The sequence below is a fragment of the Caenorhabditis elegans genome, chromosome II (assembly GCF_000002985.6).
Source record: "Caenorhabditis elegans chromosome II".
NCBI classification, from domain to species: Eukaryota; Metazoa; Nematoda; class Chromadorea; order Rhabditida; family Rhabditidae; genus Caenorhabditis; species Caenorhabditis elegans.
In genome coordinates this window covers 8510156-8532229 of record NC_003280.10, presented here as the reverse complement: position 1 = coordinate 8532229, position 22074 = coordinate 8510156, and the positions used below count along the sequence as shown (strand labels likewise).

The window sequence follows — 22074 nt, the reverse complement described above, 5'->3', positions numbered from 1 at the left end:
CAGTTCCGCAGTTGAGGAGGTCTCATCGAAACTGGGCGTGTCAGTTACCTTTTTCTCATTAATTCTGCGTCTCTTCAAACAGTTCCAGTGTCTCGCTGGCTGAGCGATTCCCGCGCTTTCGAAAGGGGTCCATTCGGGTATGTGTGTATATTCCCGATAGTATGCTATTATTACCTATAGAACTAGAGACTCAGAGAGTATAAGTTGAATTATTGAAACTCTATTGTTTTAGAAAATCTTTATCTAGTTCTAGAAGTATCTTACAGTATTTTTCAAACACTTTCAAACCCGTCTCATGAAACTGTCATGCTACAATTAAACTCGTACTTGAAAATTTTAATATTTTGAAACTTTTCATGTGACCAGTGTAGTTTATGAATTTTATTTTAAGCAACAACCTAGTTTTTCAAAGGTAAATTTGAAATTTTAACATTCTCTATTTGTAGAATACATTAGTTTTGGAATTGTTTCAGTTCTAGATTTTTTTGCATTTGGTACATTTTTGATCACTGTATCGAATATCATAATTTTCATTTCTTTTTTCTTTTGAATTTGTTATCATTTTATTAATTCTTCTCAAAATGTTCTTCAGTTAAATAAGACACTAGACACGATTCTATCAAGAATATATTTCAAAAGTGCTTTAGTGAACTCTTAGGCACCATCCATTCATTTGTTTATTTGTTTATGAAGATGATATTTGCTTCTTTTTCACAGCCATTTCCATTCATCTTTCTTCGTTTTTTTCTTGCCTCCGTCTTTTACAACTACCATTTATTATTTTCTCACTTTCATCCCTCGTCATTCATTTTTGTCTGTTCCCATTTTTGTTGATAAGCATGGTTGTCCTGCAGGACGACTATCATCATCCTATTAAATTTTGGTTTAAGTGCTTGCAAATTATTGTCTAGATGTTACTCATTCATTAGAACAATTCATTTATTTCAAAACTTTAATTTTTCAAATGATGCGTTCTAAATATTAGTATTTTTTCATATATATTTCAGACCCATATACAGTAACTAGTGTGTTCAGTTGGATGGAGGCATGAGCCGATGTCTGTTCGGTGGCTGCTCTCACTTCTACTTGCCACGTGGACGCTTCTCTCGATAGCACGACTTGTATTCGATTTGATTGGAAATCTTTGGGTCGTTGTCGTTTTTGATTTTGTGCAGGTGAGATGTTTGACCTGTCTGCGGCTTTCTAGCAGGCATGTCATGTAAATACCGGAGATTAAGTGGAAGAAAAGGTGGGAATAAGGTGGATATAGGATTGAGCACGGAACCGGATACCGTGTTGATCATTTGAAATTTGTAGATACTCGTATAGTACCAATGATCATGGAAAACAGATCTTTGGCTAAGTGCTTTCAAAGATTGTACTTTGATATTAACTTTAACACTTATTTCAGCACGTTCGGAAACGTGTTATTCGAATGATTTTTTGAGTTTTTGATGAATAGTGAATTTAGAAAAATGGTTTTGAAACTCTTTTCTAAATCGCCGGTGATGAAATTGTTAAAAATTACTTATAGAGTGCTAGAATCCCCAAATATTATGATAAAACTTTGAAAACATTTTGAAAATTTTGTATTTTCAGTAAGAGAGGCTTATTATTCAGTTTTCGTCACTCATAATTTTTGATATCGGCCAAAAACCCAGTTTTTTCGTAAATTTGGCAATACAACAAAGCTTCGAATGAAATATTTAAATTTGATTTTTTTTTAACATTTGGACGTTTTTTGGGTTATTTGAAGTATATTTAGGCAAAACAGAAGCCACCAATGACGCTATTTCGCCCTCTAAAGAACTCCAACCCAGATTCAGTTAAAATTTTTGATTAGTTGATAAAGATCTGCTAGAGCTGTTTGATGTCAAAACCATTAAAGCGAAAACTTTAGATACTATAACCATAAGTTTTGATTTCATTGATTTACCAGTTGTTATAATCTAGTTGATGAGGAGAGCTCATCTCACTGACCGAAGCATTCCAATCCGATGGCATTACCTGTGAATACCTGAACCTGTTTGCCATGGGATCTGGTCATCTCTCCTCTTGCATTTTCTCGTCATTTTCGATGAATACGAATAAACATCCCACAAATGTTGTTTGTTCCCTGAGCAAATAGTCCATCGTTTTCCCTCAAGCTTGTGGCCTTAGATATTGAAGACATTTCCCTGCTCAATTGTTCTGATAAAATAACAACGGGCGGCACCGCGTTGGACAAGAAAACGGCTCTCTTTTTGTTTCAAGTATCTCCTCTCCCGCTTGCTGTCAGAACTTTTCGGAACGGAAACTGAACAAAAAATGAATGAAAGGATCATACAGGGCAGCTTCCAACTTGATGCGGATTGGCGGAATTGACAGGGATAAACTTTTTATTCGATTCGATAATGAGTATGACTAGTGGATCAGTTTGTAATTGGATTAGGTGTGTCATGGGATAATATATTTGAAGAATGCGTATGGTTCTGAAAGATATCCCGGAATTTGTATGCAAGTAGGGAAAATTATAAGTATACTATAAATAGTAAATTAAATGTGATTAAATTTTCCGATATTTTGGTAAAATTTGGTAAATCATCACCGGAAAAATTAAAAGATCAGTCACATTCAATCTGTTAAATTAAATCAAGCTTGTTCGTTTCAACTTATCATAAATCTCTATTTCTCCTTTCTCAATCCTCTGCCCCCCCAAACCAAAACCGTTATCTCGATTTGCGCGGCATCGCGCGAACCGATAAACCGCTACCACTATACAACAATGTGACGCCTCTCAAAAGGAATTCATGAGATGGGAGTGAGAATGGTTATATCAAATGAATCATGATTATTAGAATTATTATTCGCATTCTTATACGGTAGTTTTCGAGAACAAGTAGAACGAGAGAAAGAGGATTAGAATGACCCTGAAAACGGAGGTGAAGGGCTAAGCTCTCTCCCGCTGTGACACAAAATTGGTAGAAAGAGAAGAAGAATGAAATGTTAATTCCCATTTGATTGCCCTTCTTCAAACTTTTGAAACTTTCAAATTAAAGTTTAGTCTTAAAGGGGTGAATTCGCGGGGGAGTAGTTTCAAAATAAAGCAATACTTTAATTTACTATTGGTATTGTACTTCATTGCTCCACTTCGAAAAATTATATCCAATTTCTACATATCATAACTTGAGCAATGGGGCACAGCACTGATAGAGAAAGTACAGTAGTTCGAGTGCACCAATTTCTATATCCAATTAAAGAAAAAATATGAATACATTAATATTCATAATAAAATATTTATTTCCAGTCTTATTATTAGTTCAAATCGCCCAACCTTGCCACTTTTGGCGCCATCATTCTGTACATAGCCATCTCAATAACCGTACCGCCCGTTATTTCTGACATCGTGATTAAATATAACATGAGTAGGTAGAGACACTCCTGCTTATTCTCTAGATAATTGCCAGTTTTTCGACGAAAAATTGTGTCTGACCTCGACTATCCTGTCTAATTATGGGCAGGGATCGGGAAAGAATGGTTTGCAAAGTTTACACAAAAATATTCATGTTTTTGAGGAAAAACTGGGATTAATGAGATTAAGATTTCCTAGTATTTCTAGAAGAACAGAAAATTTTCAGGGAAAATTGAAAGTGTGAATATCATAAATTGATAGGAAAGAACAAGTCGAATATTTTCAGATTGTCTTGCTGATCTCGGGTTTATTCGGTGCTACTCAAAAACGACGTCCACTTCTTTACACTCTCCTCTCATCAAATGCTCTTTCCGTTACAATCAATGTGCTCATTTTCCTATGGTATATCGGAGTCTTCGGAGAAATTTCAAGACCATATCTTTCGGCTGGACTACCGTACTCTTCTTCGTTTTTCTTAAGATTCACACCATATTGTGATGCCGAGTTTGATGTGATAAGGTGAGCGATTTCATTTATTCTAATTGGAAATATGAAATAATCAAATGATTTCCAGAAAGAAATGGGTTCAAAAACAGTGTCTCATTCCATTCTACTCAGTCGAAGCATCTCAAGCAATTCTTCATATTATTTTTGCAATCGTAACTTCAATTTTCTCGATCTTAGTGATTGTGGAACTTCGAAAGAAACCAATAAGATCAAATTCCCAATCAATTAACCATTATGCTCAAATATGTGCATCAAAAGTTGCCAAAGCTCCAAGTTCCACGAATAATTCTAGCAGTGGATACCTCAATTCACAATATGACGACTTAGGATCTTCGAGAGAAAAAGTGAAAGTGACAGAGAAAAAAGAAGTCAAAGGACAATTCGAGAGAAATTCAAAGAAGAAGAAAAAGAATCCACGTCCAGAAATGCCAGCTCCAGATTGTGCTCCGTGTTCTTCAAATAGATCATCAGAAGAAGAAAGTAATTTGGAGGATGTGTACACACAGCCAATTAAAAAGAAAATTATGCCGTTGAGAGTAAGTTTGTTTGTTTTGAATTGGTTAAATGTTTCCATTTTCTATAATTTTATACATGATTTTCAAGTCGTTTTAGGTAGAAACTTTTGGCTACAACTTTTGAAAACTTGATGGTTAATTATTAAATTAGTACAAAATGGTTACTGTAGTCATTTAGTTGAATAAAATATTTCATTTCACAACTGCTATATTTTCTTTCAGAGACCTGACCTAGAAGAAGAAAATCGTGGAACTAATGTCACATCATTAGTCAGCTTCGACCCAAAAAGTGCGACTCTTTTGCGAATACGTCAGCATTTGGAGGCAGAGCCATCTGATAGAGATGTGAGTTTTCATGAATGATTTTCTATACAAAATATTTATATCAAGAGTTCATAGTTGAAATAATATCTATAATTTTCAGACGCCAGACTACGATATGTACGAACGACTCCGATCAAGATCTTCTGGACACTCTGAAGTTGCACCGGCTTCTACTATCCCTTTGAGTTCTGACTATAAATCAAGAAATGCTTCTCAAGATTCGGTTCCTTCAATGTTTGCTCCGATGCTCAACTCTCCAGCCCCATCTTCTACAACTTCTGGATCTTCTTCTAGAACATCTGGAGCTTCGTTGGCACACAAAACTCACATTGTTGGGAAAGGTGGAATTTCGTTATCAACTGTTGATCCATCCCCGATTCTTTCTCCAGGAATACGGTTATCGGAGCAACTAGGAGCCAAGAATCAGTCTTATAAAAGTGCATTCAGGGTCCAGAAAACTGAAAATGCTCGTGTTATAAGTCACTATCACGCTCCCAACGAAATTCCACTTTCCAGTGATCCATCGGTTGTTGAGAATGAATCTAACTATCCCGTGATGACTAGTGGTGGACTTCTTGTTTAATTTTGACTCAAATCTCATGTCTTGCCGTCTTTTTCTAGGCACTATATACGGGTTTATTCTTTCTTTTTTGTATTCTTTCTGCTTTTTTTAAAATAAATGTTTAAATAATTGAGCTCAATTTTTATTAGAACCAACAACAAGTGATAACAAATTACGATAGAGACCTACTAAAATTCGAAGAAAATTGCTGAAAACCGAACACGCTAGGAAAATTAAAACAATTACTTTGCCTTCTTGGCAAATTTATCATGACGAATCCACCATTCGTCCCAGTCGTTGTTCTTGTCATTTTTGAATGTTGGGAAGTGAACAAGTGGATCTGGATGAATATCTTGCAGACGTACACCAGCTCTCTCAACAGGCTTTCCAGGTTCATCTGTCCAGCTTTTGTACCATTGACGATAATCAAAGTTTCGGAATTCTACTCCAAATGTGATTGTTCCATGTTCTTTTGCTTTCAGAAGTTGTGCACGAAGTAGCGTGTACTGTTCACGACATAGTCCACTCTTCAGGATATCGATTGGTTGGTCGGTGCCATCTGCCAAAAATTGTTCAATGAGACCTGGGTTTCGGTAGTCGAAGTATAGATATTCGTCACGGCACACCTGTAATTCGTGAATTTGTTTGTTATATCTGCAAATGTTAGTTGCTGTTACAAAAACTTACTGGACAAGCATGATTTAGATTGAATCGGCCGTGTTTATCAATGCAGAAAAGTCTTGGAGGTGGTTGAAGTTTCGATTGACCCTGAATTTTCAATCAATTTATTTATTTTTCGAATTCAAATTACCTTGATGTTTCTCTTATACCATCTGTAAATCGGAAGTCCTTTGTAAGCCTCTGCGTATCCTGAAATATATTAAATAATTTAATTTTTAATTGGCATTCATGAAAGCTGTACACAAAGAATTCCTCTTATTTTGTTTTTGAAACTAAATTGAATATTACCTCGACTTTTCATATAGGAAATCTGCTCGGCAATACTGTGTTGTGGTTTGTACATTCCCTTCTTTCGTTCAACATGATTGTAAGCGTATCCGGCCTGAATATATCGATTTTTAAGTAAAATTGTTTATAAATTTAACATAGAAATTAGTTTAGTTCAAATATATTATCAGTTACCTCTTCTGGAGTCGGAACTTCTTTAGTTTTTCCTTCGCAAGCCAATCGGCAGGAAGAATGAATCAGCCTTCGTGCGAATGATCCCCCAGTGGCTAACATACCTGAAATACTGACTTAGACAACTTTTAAACAATTTAATTATATTTAAAAAGTACAAGCTTATAGCTTTAAATTACAATTAAAAACTTAAAAATAAAATAATATACTTTGTGCGTCAAGTTAAATGCGGTGTACGCAAGGAATGTGTGTTCACCGTCACGTCAAGTTGCACATTTTCGAACATCTTATTTTTCTCAAATTTTTATTCTTCTGTCTTGTTTAATCTTTTTTATGAATAGTTATTCACTAATTTAATATTTTTTAAATGTTTAGTTGTAAGAAAACTTTACAGAAATGGATTCGTGTCTAGAAACCATCAGAAACTTGCACGAGGAACGGGAACGATTAATCGATATAACTGTTAAGGAAAAAATTGCAGAAAAGTTAACGCATAAGGCCAAAGTTAATAGCGAACAGCGAGTGAAAACATTTGTCGATGTAAGAAATAACTGTTATGTTATTTCAATTCAATATTATTATTTTTCAGAGGTACTATTCAGTTTCCGCCGAGCTTGCCAAATTTTATAAAGATGAAGACGGTTCGAAGAGCATGGAAATGGATTCAGTTTCTGGTCCAAATGAGTTCGCCGAATTTTATTCAAGACTGAAGGTCATCAAAGATGCGCACAGAAGAAATCCAGACGAGGTTAGTTTTGTTATTTTCCCCGGAAACAATTAAGTTTGGTTGTAATATAATTTCTATACATTTTCAGCTTGCCGAACCACTCACCGTGGAGTTCCAAAAAATCAATGAAGAAATCATCAACCCTGAAAGAGCCGAGCCAGATATGGTTGAATTCAGTGATGAAGAAGCTTACGGTCGTTTTCTAGATCTTCATGCACAATACGACAAATTCATTAACTTGAAGAACATCAAAAGGGTTGATTACATGACGTATTTGTTGAATTTTGAGAAATTCACAGAGATACCGAAAAATACTACCAAGAAGACAGGAGCATATAAAGAATACATCAATTCCTTAAAAGACTATCTTGTTTCTTTCATGCAACGAACTCGCCCACTCCATGATCTCGATTCAGTTTTCTCTGAGGTTAATCAAACTGTAGAAAGAGCATTTAAAGCAGGGAATCTTCCTGGTTGGGAAGCTGATAAAAACAAGAACGGACCTCAAGCAGCTGCTGTGGATTTATCTCCATACAATAGTGCTGAAGAACTCGAGGGATTGGGATTGGAACGTTTGAAAGGAGCTCTCATGGCAATTGGTCTGAAATGTGGAGGGTGAGTTAAAAATATTTGGATTTTTTAATTGTAGTCCTCGTTATTTTTCAGAACTCTGAAAGAACGCGCTGATCGTCTTTTCGCTACCAAAGGGCATAAACTGTCAGATCTCGAAAAAGCAGCAATGTCTTCAAATAATTCCGATGCCGAAAAGCAGAACGCTAAAAATTTGACATTGGCACAAACGGAAGCTCATATTATGGCACTTGCTGATATTCTAGCTGAAGAACGTACTGGAACTCGCGAAAATGTCGAGAGAAAACAAGCTAGATCTGCTGGAGAGGTCGAAGAAGAGGAGGAGGAGGAAATTGTGGTAGGTTTGAATTATTTTCTCTAGTTATTTTTAGAAACATTTAAAAATTCATTTTTTAGATCGAGGAAGAGGAAGAAATTGATGAGAGTGCACCATATAATCCAAAAAATCTACCGCTTGGTTGGGATGGAAAGCCAATTCCGTATTGGTTGTACAAACTTCACGGCCTCAATCTATCATATTCATGTGAAATCTGTGGAAATCAAACTTACAAAGGTCCAAAGGCGTTCCAAAAGCATTTCAACGTAAGTTCATTATATTGGTCTCGTTCAAAAACTTGATATTTGCAGGAGTGGCGACATTCTCATGGAATGAGATGTCTTGGAATTCCGAATACCTCTCATTTCGCCAACATTACGAAGATCAAAGATGCACTGGATTTATGGAATAAATTGAAAACCGAAAAGGAGATGGCTAAATGGAATCCGGACATCGATGAGGAGTACGAGGACTCCAGCGGAAATGTGGTCACCAGGAAGATGTATGAGGATTTGAAAAGACAAGGACTTCTGTAGACGCTATTTTATGTATTCCATTGTTCTTCTAAGTTATTTTTTTTCCTTTTTAATCTTACATTTCTGTAAGTTTTTAACCAATTGGTCTCATTTTTCAAATTTAATGGATAAACTTTTTTGTAATTTTAGTACAATTGAAATAATTTATCGGTATATACAGTTTCAGATAAGTAGTGAGAAAGTTTAATACTCAAATGCAGGATTTGCCTTGAAATCAGCACATCCTAAACAGCTACAATATTGTTCTCCTTTTCCGCAATAGCCACTATTACTGCAACAGTAGGATTCAGAATCCGGATCACATTTTGGAATTTTTCCAGTAGAAAGTCGTGGAGCATTGTAACCACAACGACCTGAAGATATATTCTTATAAGTTGAATTGAGGGCCTGTTCCCTCACCAACGTTGGCTGGATTCTCAGAAAATGTCCACCATTCTAATGGTTTATATTTGAAATCTCTCTGTTTTGCAAAATCAATACATCCATTACATTCACAATGTTCCTTTGAATTTCCACAGTAACCTCCATTACTACAACAATGAGCATTAGCATCATCTGGATTACAAGTTGGCGCTTCTCCTTCTAAAGGTGGAACATCTCGACCACATCGTCCACGTTTCCCTTCTCCAGCATCCGATGTGTACCATGTGATCTTTTGGCTTGGTTTCACTGGTTCTTTCAAAATTAAATTTGGATCTGCACCATAGTCAATACATTCAGGACAAGAACAGAATTCTGCACCGGAACCGCAATAGCCATACTGCAAAACGGTATTATGAAGCCTTTCACGGTGGTACTAACCTTTCCACAACAAGCATGACCTGGATCATCTGGATCACAAACGGGATAATATCCATCAATCAATGGAGACGATTTTCCACACATTCCAGCCAATTCCTCATTATCATCATATGTCCACCATCTTTTGTCGTCTACTGGAGAACACTTGTAGTTGAATGACTTTGTTGATGTGGTACAAATAGATTCAGCTGCAGCAGAGTTCAGAAGGGTACCTTGATCATCATCAAAGTCAATTGCCCATATCATAACTCCTCCAATATTATTTTCAACTATATAATCAACTTTATGTTTGAGACTTTCAGCATTTTCATATCCAACAAAGGTTTTTTGTTCAGAAAGCCAAATGAATGGGGTTTTGGATCCAGAATGAAACTTGGTTTTTGTAGTATCAAATTTCTCGTGCAGATCTCTCCATTGAACATCTCCACCTTCAAATTTTGTGCCTTCTGAATTAGTTGCCGTAGCAGTTCTCCACATATCATCTGTTGAGTCAACAGCATCACCCACATTCTTCCAGAAACGACCATAGAATGGGACACCCATATTTATCTGGAAGTTGATTAACGGTTACGGTAACTCAAATACCAAAATGTTTCTTACCTTATCAGTTGCTTTTATTTGGCAACTGTAGTCTTTCATCGTGGCATGTACGTTCATTCTTCCAGAGAATCTAAAAAATTATTTCGTTGCTCTTCGCTTCCCCTTACTAATTTTAGCTCACTTTTTCGGCATAGCAAACTGTAATGGTGCTGGGGGTCCAGTGTATGCACCCCATTTCGAAGCCCATGCTCCAAAATAATCATAACTCATAACATTCACAAAATCACAATATTTCATCAATTGTTGTAGATCGTATCCTGGTTTCAAGACCCAATGTCCTGCTGCTCCAGCGAACGATATGAGATACGACTTTCCTGTTTCGGATTCCAAATCTCTCAACTCATTTCGAAGTTCTCTCATCAAGTTTACATAATTCCTTCGATCAGCTGGAGTACCCTCAACAGCACCGCCTGTTACGGGATATTCCCAGTCAATATCAACACCGTCAAAACCGTACTCTTTAATAACTTTGACAAAGTTCGAGATTAAAATTGATCTGAAATTTTATGTGTTTTCTAGATCACGCCTTTGACACACCTTCTAGAGTGATCTGCAGTTAAAACGGAAAAATATTGAGAGTTTTCCCAGCCTCCAACAGCGTACAAAAGCTTGAGATCTGGATGACGAGATGCAACCTAAGATATCAAATATCATTTTAAAAACCTATAACTTTTAAATAGTTTTTGACAATACCTCTTTAACATGTTCCAATCTTGCTTTTGCAGCATCTCCTTCCAACTTGACACTTCCATCTGAATCGACGACGAAGAAGGCGAAAACTAAGTGTGTCAGCTTTTCAGCCTTAATTTGAAAGTGTTAACTGAAAAGTTTATAAAAATACCTGATCATCTCTAAATGGATGTTTGCCCCACGATGTAATATAACCAACTCTTCGTCTTCCACAAGATCGGTCTAGGATTCCACCATTGGACACTGAAATTTTTTAAATATCAAATTTCTTTGTGACCTTAGCGATTAAAACTAATTTTTAGATACTGTTTTATGTTTCAGAGTTGTGTACCTAATTAAAATATAAGTACGCCTGTGACGTCACATTTCTACCATTTGCTATTACATTATTGGCTACGATGAAGACTCCGACAACCCGTTAATACCAAAATAAGTATGAAATATACATAACTGTTTTAATTTGTTACCAATTTTTATCTAAACTTCGAAATGAAGTTTATAATAAATCTGCAAATATCTGGAAGTTCGATAAATTTGCATACCTCCAAAAAGTACAGTAATCCACACAACGAACAGCCACATCCACATCACGAATCTCATTGGCTACGCGGACAAAAATGAAGTCAAGTTCCATTTCTCAAGGAGCTTTTCAATCTCTACACTGTATTCCTGCGTTTATACAAGTTCTCACACTATTTCTCACATTTCTTGTATTTACACGCGCTCAAATAAGGTGTGAAAAGCAAAAAGCAATGCGCCTTCAAACAAGTCCGTTTCGTGTCCATTTACGAAAAAGGACGGCTCTTTCTTATTGGTTGTCCCGCGAGAATCATGATCTACTTCGTTTATTGAGGGAAGCGAGGCTTCCAATTCAGCAGAAATCACACGAACAACAAATTGAACCAGTAATGGCAAACAAATAAATAAACACATTATAATTATTAAAATAAAAACAAGTTTGTAGAAATTTTGGTTTTAAAAAGACTGTATAAGTTACGGTTACAGTTAAAGTCTAGATGGTTTTAATACTTTAAAATCTGAGACTATTTTAGGTTTTTCTAGCAGTTCTCCGCTTGATGGTTCCCGATTCATCTTGTTCTGTGGTATTGCTCTTCTCTTCAACTTCAGGCTCCAGCTTCTCTTTGTTTTTCTTTTCTTTCTCATCACCACCTTCTCCGAATTCGTTGATTCTGGTGTAATCAACTGGATACAGCCATCTTTGGTAGAGATATACAAGGAACACAATATCGTCTCTGATACAAAATTATTATAATATCTTCCTCTCTGAAAGTTTCTTACCTGAAGCAGGCCATACGATGAGCAGTTGGCATGGTTATGACAAATGCAAACAAGTCATCAATAAACGTATTGAATGCCTGTAAATTAGATAGATCTCGATATGAATATTTTGTAATTTTAAGTTACCTTGTACATGAAAGCTCTCCATGGAAGATGTGCCACACTCTTTAACTTGTAATTGACAAACAATTGTGGTAACATAAACAAGAAGCCAAAAGCATAAACTCCATTAGCAGATGTTTCCAGAATCCATGATCGCCATGATTTATGAGGAACGTAAAGTAAGCTATAGATAGCTCCACCAATAACAAGTGGAACTAAAAGAATCGACAGGTACTTCATGGCTTGCGAGTCGATGGAATCAGTTTCGTCTTCTTCTGTTGAGTGTTTTCCGAATTTGATTCCTTTCCAAGTTATTGTAACTTTGTAGGCTATGGTGACTTTCCAGTATTCGATTACTGTAGCAATTCCAGCAGGAATCAGAACAAGTAATGATGTTTGTTGATCGAAAAGATAGAAGAAAATTATTGTTTGAGAGAAGCATCGCCATAGGAGAGTTCTGAAAAATAATCATAAAATGGAAACATGTGCTATTCATACTTTGTAGATAGTCCGACCATTGATTTTCTTCCCTTCCAAAATGAAATATCATTTTTGAAAGCTAATGCATCAAATAGCAAATGTAATGTAGATACGAAGAAAGTAACCATCAAAAGAACAATTGAGGTTTCAGTGAAAAGTCCACGAAGCTCATCAACATCCTTATCTTTAAATCCATGTTTCATGAGCTGGTGGGTCGAACGAGCTGTTGAGGTGAGCAGAAGCAGCTTGGCAACGCTTGTTGGTTCGTAGTTAATGGTCAAGTTTACAGACTTTTGGAAGTCGGCGAGTTCATAGAGATGCTTGCTTCTCATACTCATTTCATCCACAAACATGATTGGAAGGTATCCTTCTTTTTTATCCTGCCGTTGAATCGTCAGAAAGTCACTGAAAACGAACATATATTTTCATAAAATATTTATTGAACTTACGCCAATTCTCCACTGACTTTGGTCTTTACGTATCGGTTCGGTTCAGATACAATTCGTACCGGCAGAATTGTTCGGAAATGTGCGGCCAGTTCAACAACTTTTGACTTGGACTTTTTCGGTTTTTCATCGACTTTTTCTTTGACTTCTTCATCTCCTAAGAGTTGGAAAGTCTTGGCCACTGGCTCTTGAAAAACTACCATAGGAGCCGCTACGTGCACTTTCCATGAAGCTTGCATCGGATTACGACCATCAAATTTATGTGGAAGTAAAATTGTATGTGCATATAGGTAGCCATCTTTAGCAACCGAAGACGGAATCTTCACTTGAAGCTGAAAATAAAATATAAAATGAGGTTATTCTATATTTTAGAAAATTACATCTTTCTGGAAGGCATCGGCAACTTGCAAGTTTTCAACAGTCGTGATAAGTGTCTCCAATGCATCTCTTTTCGTTGAAAAATAGACTCGAAGCTGTAGTAAATCGTACAATCCTTCGTGGTTGGGTTGAACAATTGGCTATAAAATGTTATTATAGTTTTGCCTCAATCGAAAAATTTACCGAATAGCACAATTCGTCAGAATCCTGATCTGTACATAACTCCGGAGTGAAAAGCTTATAAAGTTGAAAAAAGTTGTAGAACATGAAACTGAGGAACAGTGTGCTCACAATTTTTGTCAGGTTTATCTCCATCTGGAAAAATCACTTTTTGAAAGAATTTTTGAGAGATTCATCCAAATATTAATATCCGGTGAAAACGGAATTTCATGATACTTTCATTAAATACAAATCGGAGAATTTCAAAATTTATTCAATGAGTATCTAAGAAAAGTTCACCAGAAAAAGTAAGAGAAAATGAATATACTACAAGTAAATTGAGGTATACAACCAAAGTGATGAAATATTTAGAGGGAGATATGAGGAGATCAGAAACGCGTTAAAGAAAATGGTAAAATAAAAATGAATGGTGATATTGAAAAATGTAAGTATTTCGTTATAATTCAAAAAGTTAGAATATTGCTCATATGTCTTTCCTTGAAGTACACATTTCTTTTTGGTACAACTTCTGTTTCATTTTTCGGAACCATCCATGAAGTCATTCTTTTGCTTTGTGATTTCCCTTCTTCCTCGTCATCTTCCCAACTGCCTGGAACACATCTCTTCTCAACGATAGTACTGGCTGTTTTCCAGGATGATCGAACGAGTGAGCAGAAGCCGAAAACTGGTTCCACACTTAATTGAAGGAACTTCTTTGTGTTTGGATCTGAAAGAAAAATAATAAAATATACTATTCATAAAATAAAAAGACCTCCAGGATATCCACTTCCATATCCAGCATCTGGAACTTTAATATTTTTCTCTCTAAATTGCCAATTTCTCAAACGCGAGTCTCTCGTGACTTTGGCGGCAATGGAAGCTGCACTGACGATAGGAAAAAGTGAATCAGCTTTTTCAGTCACGCAAATTGAAATTCCGGGAAATAATTTCTCGAGTTTGGCTTGATAAGTTGCTTTCGGGCCAACTGTGTCCACTTTGATCTGAAAAATAGTATACCTTATATTTAGCTTGTATATATTTTCAGGAAACCTCCACTACATTCACATTGCAAGCTAGCGCATCTCGAATCAAAGTGATCGCAGCTTCATGGGATACTTCATTCAACGAATACTTTTGTCTTTTGAGCATTGAGCAACTGATCAATTCAGGGGAAAGACATCTGAGAGCATATGCTATGATCTGTTGGATGTCTTCGTCTTCATTCATCTTGTTGAAGATTTCTTCACGTTTCGCCTCGTTCAACGCTTTTGAATCGTCGACACCAAGATTTTTCAACTCTACATTTTGATCAAGTGGGGAAATCGCTGCTGCGTAGACCATAGGACCGAGCACTGGACCTAAAATTTGGATATATTAGATTACTGAATTATCAATTATTGACTATTATTTTCCACAAACCTCTTCCAGCTTCATCAATGCCCAAAACGCACGGAATACCATTCCCGAAATTGTTCCACGTTTTGCTTCGTTCAGTTTCACACTTCAGTGACATTCTCTGAGAGAACAAATATTGTAAAAAAAATAAATATCTATTCATATAATACATTTTGAAGGTTAATTCAAGAAAAAAAGACATTGAAGTGAATAATGACATAAAATAAATAAAAATCGTGGAAATAAAATTCAAATTGTGATGCGGCCGAGCTTTTTCTTTATGGTATGCAGATACGCTCTATTGACAATAACTAGGAAAATTCGGTCGCGAACAACACTTGGACAATATTACTGTACCCCACATATTTATATGCACAGAAAAACTTTCAAACGTATAATTAGCTATCACTAGCACTTTATGACGTCGTTCGAATGATTTTGAAAAATCAGAAATTAAAAAGCAAATACAACAAATAAGCTGATGGATAAAATAAACGTTTTAATAGGTTATGAAAGTATACATTACAATAAATACGATTTTCTAGTGTGTACCGGTTCCTCAAGGATTCCGCACCTCAATAAAATATTTGACAGTTTTAGATCTTAATTTGCTATGAGTATTATCAAATACGAATTTATATACTCCAGGCTCCGCAGCACACACTTCTCCATCTTCCGGAACGAAGTCTGTTTGAAGTTTGAATTTTGGATGCACCATGTAGTCATCGTCATGCTCTGCAACTTTCTCTTCACCTTCTGCTGCTCGAAGAATCGAGAAATTGATATCGTTATTCTCCAGCCTCCACCACCAATAAAGTTTTCTTCCTGGTACATTTCCTTCGAGAGTAATGGGAACAAATGTTGTCGAACGAGCAGAAACGTTGAGTTTGGTAAGCTTCTCAGCTGGAAGATCGTTGGCCGGGTCATACCTAAAAAACAGGATTATTTTTCAAATAAATTTTCCTCTGCAAAATTACTTCAATTCAGCAGGAATCTTGCCACCCATTCGAACATTTCCATATTCAGTTTCAGCCTTTCTAGTTCCACCCCATCTTTCAAATAGCACTTCTTCTCCAATATTCTCCTTCAAATGTTGTTTCCAATCGTTTCCCAAAATCTTGACTTTCTGTTGAGTTTGCTTGGCAAGACATGGCGAGATCATACTCCAGAGTACTTGAATAAATGTTGGTGTATTAACAATAAATATCTTACGAATTACATCAGGAAACATCTCCTGAAATTAAACAATTCAATTTTTAATACGACTAATCTGGAAAATGTACCTGAAGCTGCGAGAGCATGGTAGTCACAACCTTCAAAGCAGCCAAATCAATTTGAACCATTGAAAGTCCGTCAAGATCGAAAATGACAGATGTTCCCAATGGTTTTCCTTGCTCTTTTTCCATTTTTCTGAAAGTATAAGTTCTAATTTTTCATTATTATTACAGTAGTCTACATCTTATTTCGCAACTAATGTTTCTTAATCTCTGGACAAAATATAATTTTCGGGTATTCGATATCAGTGTTCTATTTTTCAATTTTTCTCTTCCGCTATCATATAAGTCACAGAGTAAACAGTATTCCAATCACTTTTGCCACACAGACTAGAGTGACGTTATCTTGAACTACGCATACCTGATAATTTGCATGACTCCTTCACTTTCAGCAATTCTCATTCTGTATAAATCCGAATTTCTTGTGGCTGGCATGAGACCGGCTGCGTCAAGATGTCCAATCATTTGAAGAGAGACCACATTATTCTCATGATCCAATCCGATTAAAGATCCAGGAAGGTATCGAAGTGGAACACTACAATCATCACATTTTTGTGCCACTTTTTCCAGTGTTGAGAGATCTTCTTGGTCAAGTCCAAGTGCATGAATGGCACGAAGTGAGAACTTGATTTTTGGAACCACAACATCTGAAAATATATCTATTTCATTTTACAATTTTTTCGAAATATTTCAAAACCATCATAAAATTCATAAAAAAAACATTTACAGTTTAAACAATATTCCAAAAAGTCTTACCAATTTTTCGATCCCATCCGATTAACCATCTCATAAGTGAAAAATCATCATCATATTCTTTCACTAATTCTAATTCTTTATGAATCCTTTTTCTGAGTTCATCGAGAAGCTTACGATCACTTTCAGTAATTTCTCCAGTACTTGTAGACATCCTTTCACCTGACAATCGTTTTTTGGTCAATTTCATTTTTTTTGCTAGAAGCTGGTGTGAGAGAATAATAAAAAGTTAGAAATATATAATTGTTATCAATGAGAATATGTAAAATGACAAATTTTATCACGGCGCCCGGGGCGAACCGAACTTTATCGAAAATCAAAGAGGATACAAATATCGAATAACACATGACTACATTTTTAGCCGTTTGATTTCATTTTAAGAAGAATCAATTGACACAGAGCATAATGCACAGTTTCACGAAAAAATCGTTGTGTGTACTAAATGAGCACACAATTCATTTGGTGATAAGATGTTTCAGTGAAAAAACTACTAAAAGTATAATGTTTTCATTCTCTGCAGATAAACTATGCACTATTTTGAAAGACTTCATCTTCATTAATTTGAAACTAAAATTCCAATTTTATTTTTGAGAATCAAAGGTACATTTCAAATCTCAAAATTTTGAAACTAGAATTTTGTATATATATATATATAAGTTGAGCTCGCATTTTTAAATTAATTTTTGCACATGTGCACTTTTTTTTTACTAAAATTATGTATTAATTTTTGAACTTGCAACAATGCTTAATCTCTTAATTTCTCAACAAGTCAAAATTGTTCAAAATTTTGGCAGTTTGCCAAAACGGGTTTATGAAAATCTAAAATGTTGTAGTTTAGCTGGAGTCCTTCTGCATTGATCTTTTTTTAATTATTAACTTTTTAAAAAGTGTTACAAAGTCAACGGTAAACTTATACTAAGCATTTGAAGAAAAACATTTATCAAAAAAATGCCACCATTTGTTTTTAGTTGGCATCGTACAGTTTTCCATATAATTGATAACTTGTACGACGAAAAACTGATGATGAAGGACATAGTACAATTATCAAAATAAAAATGGAAAGCAATTTACCATCATTTTCCTTGGATTTCATTCGAGAGAATAATCCCATTTAAATTTTCAAATAAATTTTATTCGTTGAAATGTCTTCTTAAAATGCATAGTTAGCCTTTGCTCGGCCCCGTTTCACGAAAAACAAAAAAGAAAAAAGAAAAAAGAAAAAAGAAAACCAAACTTTTTTTTGAAATCCGAATAGAAAATCGGCTTATTCTTCAAAATGGAGAATCCTTGACAACCAAAATTTGAATATTACAGGATAAAGAGAGACATAGACAAAAAGAAGCCATTTGAGAACGGGCGGTCTCCACCTACCAAAGAGAAATGTTTCGAGAGAGAATGAGGGGGAGAGAAAGAATAATATTATAGTAACGATAAGAGAGGAAAGTATGCCTGGAAGAGACGGAGAATAAGTTATGAACATGTTTCGAAACCTTTTTTTTGGAAATTTGTCACTTTGTTTCTGAAATTTAAGCCAATAATTTTTTAAATCAAAATTGATAATTAAGATGGGACATTGAAAACACGAGGATATCAGATGTTTTATATTTCACTATATTATAATTTCAACATCTACATTTTCTTCAAAATTATCATAAACTGCTCCAAATTGTCTTGGAAGTAACAATTTTACATTTTATTTAATGATCAGCATTTGGACTGATCTTCTTTAAAATTAAGCTGTTTGATTTTTGATAATTTAATTTTCTGTAATTTTGAAAGATAACAATACGGAAAGGAAATTTACTACCAAAAAACAACTATACAACCAAAATTCCTGACTATTTCTATCAATTTTGAGATAAGTTGGAAAATTCAGAGTTTTAGGTTAATTCTATGCATTTCAAAAACAAGTGATGCATGGAGAATCTGCCATATTATTCCACAGTATTTTTTTTCGCTAAATATAAGCGAAACAACGATCACATCAACAGGGAAAATTCCTTACTTTGGAAATTTACAAAAAATCAAAATTTTGCGTTTATAAAACACAATTTAAACGAAAAACATGAGACTCTAGTAATTCTCCGATCGATTCTCTTCGGGAAGCAAAGGACTGTCGGGTGTTGTGGCGGAAAGGAGCAAATACTGTCTTTGCCTGCACTCTCCTTTCACTACGAATCTATTCCCTCCTGCTGAACACAAATACACACATGAGACTTTGTTTCTTTCCGTTTATTTTTCCCGGACAATTAGTCTAGTCTAACAGGCTCGTCTTGATAATTTGTGTGAAGTGGGATAAAGCACAAAAGACAGAAATAGATGTAAACTTGAAGTTGAGAATTTGAATAAACCGACTTAAAAAAAACATAAAGATTAATCAGAGAAACAATTCCGCCTGTTCTGAAAACTGAAAAACCGAAATTGTCTAATCATTGATAAGAAAGCGACTTGACCCGGAAAGCCTTCTTTATTGCAAAACAAGCCAGCTTTCAAGGCAGGTTTCGGCCGGTAAGTACGCCAACAGGACCAGTTACTTGCTCTGAAGTTAGACTACAGATAAATAAGACATTCAAACCGTTATAATAACTGTTTCGGGAAACCAAGAAAACAAAGAACGCAATTTTCAAAATTAATGGTCATTCAAATGACTTTCTGCAAGATTTGCGGAAAGTTTTTCGAGGTCATCCTTTGTGTGGCAATAAAAATGAAATTAGCCCTCCTTTATATTGTTCATCGAGTTAACAGAATGTTGTTGACTTACTGAATTTAGAAATACTCTTGTTGTCAAGTTTAACCAGAGAGCAGGTGATATTGAACATTCCGAATGTGATGACTCATTTCAAACTGGCTTGTATTGGAAAACGAGAAATGAAAACTGGCTGAAAACTAGTAAAAAATTCAATATGTGAAAAGAAATTAAAATACAGAAGTTAAGTTCCAAATCTTCGTTAAGTTTTATTGGCAGCTTTTTAATTCGAAACTCACACAAGAAAAAATCGCCATTGAGCTCCAAGTCAGTTTTATCATTGAGTTTTGTTCACGTAATATGTATATAGATAATTTTTTTCAGAAGTTTTTCCATAAGCAGATAATAAATTTGTGCTCAATTCTGGATGTCTTCACTGGTTGTAACTTCTGCCGTGTAGTGCCACTCAATTTACACTTTTTTCCAATATTTCTTGATATTCGAAACAAGGTCCCTAGACAATATATTGTGCTTTTTGAAAATATCTCACTAACCCCCCTACGTCACAGAATTAAAAAAACGAACTCCCTCACCAAAAAAACCTAAAATGGACTCCTTGTGCAAAGGCGCAGAAAGATCTCGTATTCTGATGAACGACTTCGGGTTTTGAATTTTTTTTTTCGCTATTCCTCTGTTTCATGTTCAACAATTATAATTTTGTTTGTACTTACCATTCAAAAAATTTTAATAATTTAAAGCTATTGGGTATTTGACTTTATTTGCATAACAATCCTGAAAATTTTTTTCACCTAGGTTTATCAGGGAATAACTCAGTGAATTATAAGTTTGTCTATCAATCCATAGAGAAATCCTTGATCTTCTGCTTTGATAAATCGATTATGATCGAAAAAAACACACGGAAAGAGGTACTTTTTGAAAGATAAATGTGACAAGAACAGATAGAGACGGAGCCTGAGCACACACACTTGCTGGTTCTTCAATATCTTCACAAAGTTCTTCACACCTTTCGCCTCTCATCTATTTCAACTTCCGGTTAAAGTTCTGAACTTTTCAATTTTGCAAAATTGACTGAACCTAAAAAATAAAAGTGCTGAGTACCTGCAAGACTATTACAATCTTCTGTTAGACTTTTTTCCAAGCTAGGGTTCTATAACCAATGTCAAATGAATCTTCAATAATAATTGCTGGAGGGTATTCCAAGATGGAGGAAATATTTGAACCTCTAATCAAATATAGCTTATACAATTGGGATTCATAAAAACAGATTCAATTTATGATTCTCCAACTTCAAAAACCAAACAAATTCTCAATTTTAATAACTTTTTTTTTCAAAAAGAAAACTTGAAGGTCGATGCCCTTTTTAATGTTTCTTAAATGGAAATACCAATTGATAAATGATGTTTGAGTGGTGGGGTGTCCCTCGTCTTCCGGATAACCCGTTGCCAGATAACTCATTCGTCACCTCCTTTTTTTCTTTTGCTTCTTCTCTTTTCCTTACTTCTGTTTCCTTCCTTCTGTTGTTCCACTTTACAACCTTTTGCAAGATCCCACCTACTTCTTACCTTTATCCTTTTTACCCAATCTCTTTCTGATATCTTAAGCCATGTTTTGATGCCAAAGTTTATGTTATGATAGTCTTGATGAATGTGATCATCATTTGGTGAAGTACGAAAACTCTGATTGCATCGAAATATTGGCTTCAATAATCATCTTGAATTCCCAATTTCAAGCATGAACCTCTTCAATGTCGCAACATATTTGATCAATTTTGGAATAAATTTTAATATTCCGATTTGTTTCAAATTTCTCAAATTGTCTTGAAGCTTATTCATCACATTTTCTCAAAGTTTGTTCCTCAAAACATTTTCATCATTTGATGAGAACGGGAACACCACTAAATGTCCTTCTCTCTGTGTTGCTCTCGTTCCCTTGCAGGAGCTCCGCCGTTTGTCTCATCATGTCGTTAACATTTGAAAAACAGAGACAAGAAAAACACAACAGAGATCCTCTTTTTCTTTATTTCTTTAAGATTTTCCTATTCGTCGGTTTTACGTTCTTCTCGTGTCTGTCTTTTTAACCGCAGACCGGCATAAAACTAAACGATATCTCGAGTTACCTATCGAGAGCAGTCTATGCTCTTTTCATTATTAAAGAGATATAGACACCTCTGTCATTTTGTGACTCACTTCTTTTTTTCAAAATCTTATACAGTTCAATACATCATTCATCATCTACAAAGGGCTAAAACAATTTCATAATAAATTAGTAACTGGTAGGGTACGGTAGTTTACAACAGAAACAGTTAAAGGCTGAGAAAATAAATTTGAGTAATAGCTCTATTGGAATTAAAATGGCCTCAATTTTGTAATGAGACGTGTCAG

At 35.2% G+C, this 22074-nt stretch overlaps 7 protein-coding genes across 8 annotated transcripts; 2 read left to right on the top strand and 5 right to left on the bottom strand.

Moving 5' to 3' along the window:
- Positions 1-1007: 1007 nt before the first annotated feature.
- Positions 1008-5431, top strand: gldi-7 (Sodium/potassium-transporting ATPase subunit beta-1-interacting protein). The gene is made up of 5 exons (NM_063400.7): positions 1008-1175; positions 3678-3910; positions 3966-4434; positions 4636-4758; positions 4838-5431. Exons 1-5 carry the CDS (start codon positions 1056-1058, stop codon positions 5318-5320), a joined length of 1428 nt encoding a protein of 475 aa, NP_495801.1. The 5' UTR covers positions 1008-1055; the 3' UTR covers positions 5321-5431.
- On the bottom strand, positions 5423-6549 carry mrps-18B (28S ribosomal protein S18-2, mitochondrial). The gene is made up of 5 exons (NM_063399.6): positions 6443-6549; positions 6269-6362; positions 6111-6169; positions 5987-6067; positions 5423-5925 (listed from the first exon to the last, which is right to left on the bottom strand). Exons 1-5 carry the CDS (start codon positions 6539-6541, stop codon positions 5542-5544), a joined length of 717 nt encoding a protein of 238 aa, NP_495800.1. The 5' UTR covers positions 6542-6549; the 3' UTR covers positions 5423-5541.
- A 284-nt stretch (positions 6550-6833) lies between these two features.
- prp-9 (Matrin-type domain-containing protein) lies at positions 6834-8736 on the top strand. The gene is made up of 6 exons (NM_063398.8): positions 6834-6979; positions 7029-7187; positions 7255-7781; positions 7833-8094; positions 8154-8339; positions 8385-8736. Exons 1-6 carry the CDS (start codon positions 6836-6838, stop codon positions 8607-8609), a joined length of 1503 nt encoding a protein of 500 aa, NP_495799.1. The 5' UTR covers positions 6834-6835; the 3' UTR covers positions 8610-8736.
- A 3-nt stretch (positions 8737-8739) lies between these two features.
- On the bottom strand, positions 8740-11307 carry cht-2 (GH18 domain-containing protein). The gene is made up of 9 exons (NM_063397.6): positions 11243-11307; positions 10852-10943; positions 10704-10811; positions 10548-10645; positions 10132-10506; positions 10011-10080; positions 9411-9959; positions 9009-9369; positions 8740-8962 (listed from the first exon to the last, which is right to left on the bottom strand). The coding sequence occupies exons 1-9, from the start codon at positions 11298-11300 to the stop codon at positions 8793-8795; spliced, it is 1881 nt and encodes a 626-aa protein (NP_495798.2). The 5' UTR covers positions 11301-11307; the 3' UTR covers positions 8740-8792.
- A 226-nt stretch (positions 11308-11533) lies between these two features.
- T13H5.8 (Lipid scramblase CLPTM1L) lies at positions 11534-13720 on the bottom strand (the record flags this gene model as incomplete). Its single annotated transcript, NM_063396.6, has 7 exons — positions 11534-11953; positions 12000-12076; positions 12126-12558; positions 12600-12986; positions 13031-13359; positions 13408-13545; positions 13589-13720. The coding sequence occupies 7 exons, from the start codon at positions 13718-13720 to the stop codon at positions 11749-11751; spliced, it is 1701 nt and encodes a 566-aa protein (NP_495797.1). The 3' UTR covers positions 11534-11748.
- A 102-nt stretch (positions 13721-13822) lies between these two features.
- On the bottom strand, positions 13823-15080 carry rnh-2 (Ribonuclease H2 subunit A). Its single transcript, NM_063395.5, has 4 exons — positions 14984-15080; positions 14615-14922; positions 14337-14565; positions 13823-14291 (listed from the first exon to the last, which is right to left on the bottom strand). Exons 1-4 carry the CDS (start codon positions 15075-15077, stop codon positions 14029-14031), a joined length of 894 nt encoding a protein of 297 aa, NP_495796.1. The 5' UTR covers positions 15078-15080; the 3' UTR covers positions 13823-14028.
- A 227-nt stretch (positions 15081-15307) lies between these two features.
- On the bottom strand, positions 15308-17176 carry ctg-2 (CRAL-TRIO domain-containing protein; the record flags this gene model as incomplete). Of its 2 annotated transcripts, none has more annotated exons than NM_001267227.3 (5): positions 15308-15888; positions 15937-16193; positions 16243-16369; positions 16595-16880; positions 16990-17176. In NM_001267227.3, the coding sequence occupies 5 exons, from the start codon at positions 17174-17176 to the stop codon at positions 15519-15521; spliced, it is 1227 nt and encodes a 408-aa protein (NP_001254156.1). The 2 variants fall into 2 exon arrangements, with proteins under 2 accessions (NP_001254156.1, NP_001367210.1); NM_001381528.1 differs by having other exon boundaries at positions 15519-15888; positions 16990-17140.
- Positions 17177-22074: the final 4898 nt, after the last annotated feature.

What these genes read in the sequence shown, in the direction of transcription:
- gldi-7 (NM_063400.7), top strand. Translation starts at nt 1,056, where the DNA reads ATGTCTGTTCGGTGGCTGCTCTCACTTCTACTTGCCACGTGGACGCTT. An exon ending in TCGTTTTTGATTTTGTGCAG is followed by an intron (nt 1,176 to 3,677) that starts GTGAGATGTTTG and finishes GAATATTTTCAG; the next exon opens with ATTGTCTTGCTGATCTCGGG. An exon ending in CAGAGCCATCTGATAGAGAT is followed by an intron (nt 4,759 to 4,837) that starts GTGAGTTTTCAT and finishes TATAATTTTCAG; the next exon opens with ACGCCAGACTACGATATGTA.
- mrps-18B (NM_063399.6), bottom strand. Translation starts at nt 6,541, where the DNA reads ATGTTAGCCACTGGGGGATCATTCGCACGAAGGCTGATTCATTCTTCC. An exon ending in AAGTTCCGACTCCAGAAGAG is followed by an intron (nt 6,363 to 6,442) that starts GTAACTGATAAT and finishes CGATATATTCAG; the next exon opens with GCCGGATACGCTTACAATCA. An exon ending in GGTATAAGAGAAACATCAAG is followed by an intron (nt 6,068 to 6,110) that starts GTAATTTGAATT and finishes TTGAAAATTCAG; the next exon opens with GGTCAATCGAAACTTCAACC.
- prp-9 (NM_063398.8), top strand. Translation starts at nt 6,836, where the DNA reads ATGGATTCGTGTCTAGAAACCATCAGAAACTTGCACGAGGAACGGGAA. An exon ending in ACAGAAGAAATCCAGACGAG is followed by an intron (nt 7,188 to 7,254) that starts GTTAGTTTTGTT and finishes ATACATTTTCAG; the next exon opens with CTTGCCGAACCACTCACCGT. An exon ending in CGTTCCAAAAGCATTTCAAC is followed by an intron (nt 8,340 to 8,384) that starts GTAAGTTCATTA and finishes TGATATTTGCAG; the next exon opens with GAGTGGCGACATTCTCATGG.
- cht-2 (NM_063397.6), bottom strand. Translation starts at nt 11,300, where the DNA reads ATGAGATTCGTGATGTGGATGTGGCTGTTCGTTGTGTGGATTACTGTA. An exon ending in GATTGGAACATGTTAAAGAG is followed by an intron (nt 10,646 to 10,703) that starts GTATTGTCAAAA and finishes TTGATATCTTAG; the next exon opens with GTTGCATCTCGTCATCCAGA. An exon ending in TGAGAATCCAGCCAACGTTG is followed by an intron (nt 8,963 to 9,008) that starts GTGAGGGAACAG and finishes ATATATCTTCAG; the next exon opens with GTCGTTGTGGTTACAATGCT.
- rnh-2 (NM_063395.5), bottom strand. Translation starts at nt 15,077, where the DNA reads ATGTCACTGAAGTGTGAAACTGAACGAAGCAAAACGTGGAACAATTTC. An exon ending in GCAATGTGAATGTAGTGGAG is followed by an intron (nt 14,566 to 14,614) that starts GTTTCCTGAAAA and finishes ACTATTTTTCAG; the next exon opens with ATCAAAGTGGACACAGTTGG. An exon ending in TGGAAGTGGATATCCTGGAG is followed by an intron (nt 14,292 to 14,336) that starts GTCTTTTTATTT and finishes TTTTTCTTTCAG; the next exon opens with ATCCAAACACAAAGAAGTTC.